Source organism: Rhagoletis pomonella, unplaced genomic scaffold, assembly GCF_013731165.1.
Source record: "Rhagoletis pomonella isolate Grant_MI unplaced genomic scaffold, Rhpom_1.0 Rhpom_scaffold_00001, whole genome shotgun sequence".
Classification (NCBI taxonomy): Eukaryota; Metazoa; Arthropoda; class Insecta; order Diptera; family Tephritidae; genus Rhagoletis; species Rhagoletis pomonella.
The window spans coordinates 13,019,798-13,024,158 of NW_023458555.1; the positions used below are offsets into that span (position 1 = coordinate 13,019,798).

Below are 4,361 nucleotides of genomic sequence, written 5' to 3' on the forward strand. Positions count from 1 at the left end.
AATGATATTTTAATCAAATTTTTCGATTCATAAATTATGGCAAGTCTTTTATATTTTTTATGAATTCGAGTGTAAATATGTATAACTAAAAGCTCTAATAATGAAGCAAGTTTTTTTTGGCGTTTTTATTCGACCCGCTCTAATGTGCTTACCTGCGAAATCAGCGTTTAGCTTTTGTTTGCTTAAAGTGAGATATAGTGAGGTGATTAGATAGGAAAAAGATAAATATTTTTTCTTCATTTAAGTATGCATTTGCAAAAATTCTTATTTACAAATTACAAATAAAAAAAATTTATAGTTTTTTTTTTTAATGTGTTCTGCAGTTACGTGAGGCAACTATGCTTTGATATCTAGCTAATAAACTCTTACAGGGCAGTTGTGGCAACTTTCAACTCAACACAGTCTTTCGAAAGACAAATCTTTTCAGACTAAAATCAGGAAAGTGTCAAAATGCAAGAGCGTAAGGAAAATGCGCTCACTAAAAGATAATAACAGAAAAAAGTAAAGAAACGCAAAAAACCAATCATTCAGTCCAAAGAACGGCAACAACAAAAATAATGTCAAATAAAAATAGAAATGTATGTACAAACCACATTCACACAAACGCAAGCATAATAAACACTTACTAAATATGTATATCAATTCTTTTTAGCCTCCTTCCATTTTCAATCACTTTTTTAGTTTTACTTATTCCGTTAATTTAAATTCAGTTGAGTTTGACACTTTTCAAGATTTTGCCAGAAGATTTAAAAAAATATTTTTTTTTTAATTTTTAAAACAAAATATAAAATTAAAAAAAGTATTTAAAAAAGACAGAAATCATTTACACCCTAAGAATTGAATGAATAAATAAAATAAATATATTTATTTCTCTTTTCAAAACAATAAAATTTTAAAAATTAAAAGCAAATGAAATTAACGCAAGAAGAAGAACTTAAATTTAAAAAAAGAAGAAATAAATAAATAATAAGTTTCTAAATATTTTATGAAATTGAAAAAAAAAATTAAATAAAATCTAAAAATTAAAATCAAAATTTAATAAAAAAAAGAAAATAAAACAAATTCCTAAAAATTTAACGAAATTTAAAAAAATATTCTTTTTAGAACAATGACATAAATATTACGAGAAAATTAAATTAGGGAGAAAAAAATTAATAAAATAAGTTTCAAAAAATTAAATGAAATAAAAAAATAAAAAAGTGTTAATGTGACTTGCTCACCGGCCATTGTTCCTGTTGGAGCGACGCGAGCTAAATTATAAGTGATTTCTCTCAAAATAGCTTTTCACCACGAGTGGAGAATGAGAAAGCTTTTTTTGTTTGTGCCTTCGAACTATCTCGGCATCTGTTTTTCATTTGTTATCGTTGAGAGAGTTAGATGAGGACTATGAAAGTGGCTAAGAAATTGGCCCATAAAGGTTTGAAAAAAAGATTTTCTGCCTTTCATGCCTTTTTGCAGGGTTGAGTGTGACATCAAACACTTTTTGTACCGTAGAATGGCAACAATTTTTGGGATAAAGGAAATCACCATTAAACAAAAACATTTTAACTGTATAGCGAAAAGCGTCGATTAAGATTATTTTTGTAGCACGACAATTTTCTTTTTTTTTCAAATGAATACCTTACTTTTTACAAGATCGTAGCTTGAAACAACAAAAGCTGTGTAAATAGTTGTTAATACGATATAACCGACCTCTAACCGAAATAAGTATAAATGAAAAAACAATATTTCACTTTTGATTAATTTTTATTCCTTTCCAATAAAAAATAATTAAATATTTTCTTTGTTCCTTAAAAACAATTTTCAATAACCACTTTTTTCTTCCTAATCCTTCTCCATTGATTTGCCTTTAGTCTCCGGCAGAAAAATGTACAGATAAATGCCTGTAATCACGCAAACGCTGGCACAGGAATACATTGTAATTGTGATGCCCAAATTAAAAAGGAAATAGGGAAATAGCTTCAAAGTTATGAATACCAGAATGCTGTTGAATAGCATACAAATCGATAGAGCTTGCGGACGAATCTAGAAAAAGAAAGAAAAAGAGTTTTTATAGAAATAAATGTTTCAAAAAGATGCTTATCAGTATTGGAAAGGTGCAAAAATCATTCGTCTGTCATCAGAAACCAAAATCGAATCAAATATTTTGTTGAATGTCTAAGGTTGATCAAATTTCATGAACTTTTTCAATTCAGGGCTCTTTCTGCTCACCTTTGCCGGATGTATTTCAACTACAATTGTGAAGAAAATTCCAAAGACTCCATAAGCGGCTGTGAACACCACCAACATCATAAAAGCAATTGGCACCCAATTGTATGTGGCCTTCGTTTGAGCATCGGTAAATTGCACGAATGCGCCAAAACCATACATGCCAGCCATCATGCCGACCGCCGAGGATAAAAGCAAAGGCCGACGACCGAAACGCTCCACCAATACGGTGGCCGACAAAGAACCCAGTATTTGCACGAATCCCATAATAATGGCGCTAACATTTGGATCCATAGTCGAACCGGAAGCGGCAAAAATATTTGCCATATAATTGATGATTGCAAAACTACCCGACAGTTGATTGAGCAAACACAAGATTGCGGCAGTGAAGAAATTGAAGAGTGTCGCTTTGTTGACTGCAAAGAGAAAATGAAATTTGAAATTAAAATTATTTTCGTTGAGCTGAGGCCATAGCTTACAGAAGTCTTTCATCGTGAGTGGCGTTGTCAGACCACCTTTCTCGATTGTTGCTCTCAGTTCATCAAATTCGCTAACGGGCGTTGGTGGTGCTGAAGCAGTGTTCTCTAGGTAAGCATGGAACTCGATGCCCTTGTAAAAATTGAAGGACTGTTCAGCCTCGCGCTCACGTCCGCGCTTTAGCAAACACTGTGGCGTCTCCGGTAGAAACGAATTCCCGATCAGATATAGAATGGGTAGTACAACTATGATGCAGGGTATGAGATAGTAGTCCAAATAGCTGGCCATTATGTAACCAACTAGCAAGCCGGAACTGAAGAACATCATAGCCATGGCAGTGAGCGCGCCGCGGATGCTGGAAAAGCGTGAAAGGCATAGTAGAGAAAAGCGGAAATCGAGTTGTGCGGTGATTATTTGGAAATACAAAATCTAACGGAAATATTTCTTATAGATTCTCAAAATAATTGGCTTACTCTTTATCGGAAATCTCGCTTATGAAAATCGGCACAACCAAAAAAATGCCAGCACTTGCTAGTCCAGCACAGAAACGCCCTATATACAAATGTTCAACGCATTGCACCAAGTAGTTGAGTATCCAGAAAATCTACAAGAATTGTTTTTTCTAATTTTTGTGGCACTCCATTTTTCCCATTCAGTCGGCTGTCTTACCATATGCGGAAAAGCCAAAATGTACATATTCACTTTGCGACCCCACCGATCCAGCGTAAGGCCAAAGAATATATTTCCTGCTATAAAGCCCAAACCAAATGTAGAACCAATCCAGGAGGCAGCTTCTGTTGTGACCGGGAAATCGAGCGGTGACGCCGGTGACTGAAGTATATTTAATGTAGGTGACAGCCAACCCAGTCCAGTGGCATGGGCGAAGGTCATGATGTGTTCTGAAGAGAACAAAAAAAAAAAAACAGTATTTACAAATATTTCTTAATCTTTAGCAATAGTTTCCTGGTCTCAAGCTATACTAGGCGCTTTCAAAGACGAGGGTATTTTGCCTAAGGGAATGTGACAACCCGATAGAGTTTGTTGTTATTTATCGATTTCAATTCTGAATAGGCAGATCACAATGCTCCAGAATATTGTTTAGATAAACAGAAAACCTCTTGGTATTCCCAACATACCGACAAAGTAAGACGGAACGCGCCCAATTTATAAACTGGTCAAAAGTTTACCTCCAAACAACGAAGAATTAAACAAGGGGTGCCACAATGGAAGAAATTTCCCTAATTTCTTGCTCTGACAAATTGGCATCTGGAAATGAAATTCATGGCCTCTGCTCGAAAGTTAACGGCTTCCTCTTCGAACTTTCTCTCTGCTTCACCGCATTGAGCCTAACCCTCTTTCCGACAAAATCAACGGCGACACTTTTCACCACCTGGAGGAAGGAGGTCAGGCTTCAACTAGGGGTTCACGTCGATAACCCACCAGCTTCGTATAGTAAACAACCCGAAAATCCTAAGTGTTACCTTTGATAGCCTGTTCTCCTTCTCCGCGCACACAACCGCAATTGTCAATAAAGTAGAGAGACGCGACAGAGTGGTCAAATCGCTTGTCCGTAGCGACAAAGACAAAGAGACGTTGTTGGCAACATAAAATTGGCTGTTAGGCTCTGGATTATGCTGAGCCTGTTTGGTCGCCGGGGACTAGTTGGATGCAGTGTA

The 4,361-nt window shown here is 35.5% G+C and overlaps 1 protein-coding gene across 1 annotated transcript; it reads right to left on the bottom strand.

Annotated features, from left to right (window-relative positions):
* Positions 1-1,756: 1,756 nt before the first annotated feature.
* On the bottom strand, positions 1,757-3,631 carry LOC118750657 (facilitated trehalose transporter Tret1-like). Its single transcript, XM_036485392.1, has 5 exons — positions 3,355-3,631; positions 3,159-3,289; positions 2,688-3,040; positions 2,212-2,624; positions 1,757-2,025 (listed from the first exon to the last, which is right to left on the bottom strand). Exons 1-5 carry the CDS (start codon positions 3,574-3,576, stop codon positions 1,825-1,827), a joined length of 1,320 nt encoding a protein of 439 aa, XP_036341285.1. The 5' UTR covers positions 3,577-3,631; the 3' UTR covers positions 1,757-1,824.
* Positions 3,632-4,361: the final 730 nt, after the last annotated feature.

Excerpts from the sequence above, each read along its gene's own strand:
- LOC118750657 (XM_036485392.1), bottom strand. The coding sequence starts at position 3,576 with ATGACCTTCGCCCATGCCACTGGACTGGGTTGGCTGTCACCTACATTA. Across the intron at positions 3,041-3,158 it reads AGCGAGATTTCCGATAAAGA|CATCCGCGGCGCGCTCACTG; the intron begins GTAAGCCAATTA and ends ACGCTTTTCCAG. Across the intron at positions 2,026-2,211 it reads TTGAAATACATCCGGCAAAG|ATTCGTCCGCAAGCTCTATC; the intron begins GTGAGCAGAAAG and ends TTCTTTTTCTAG.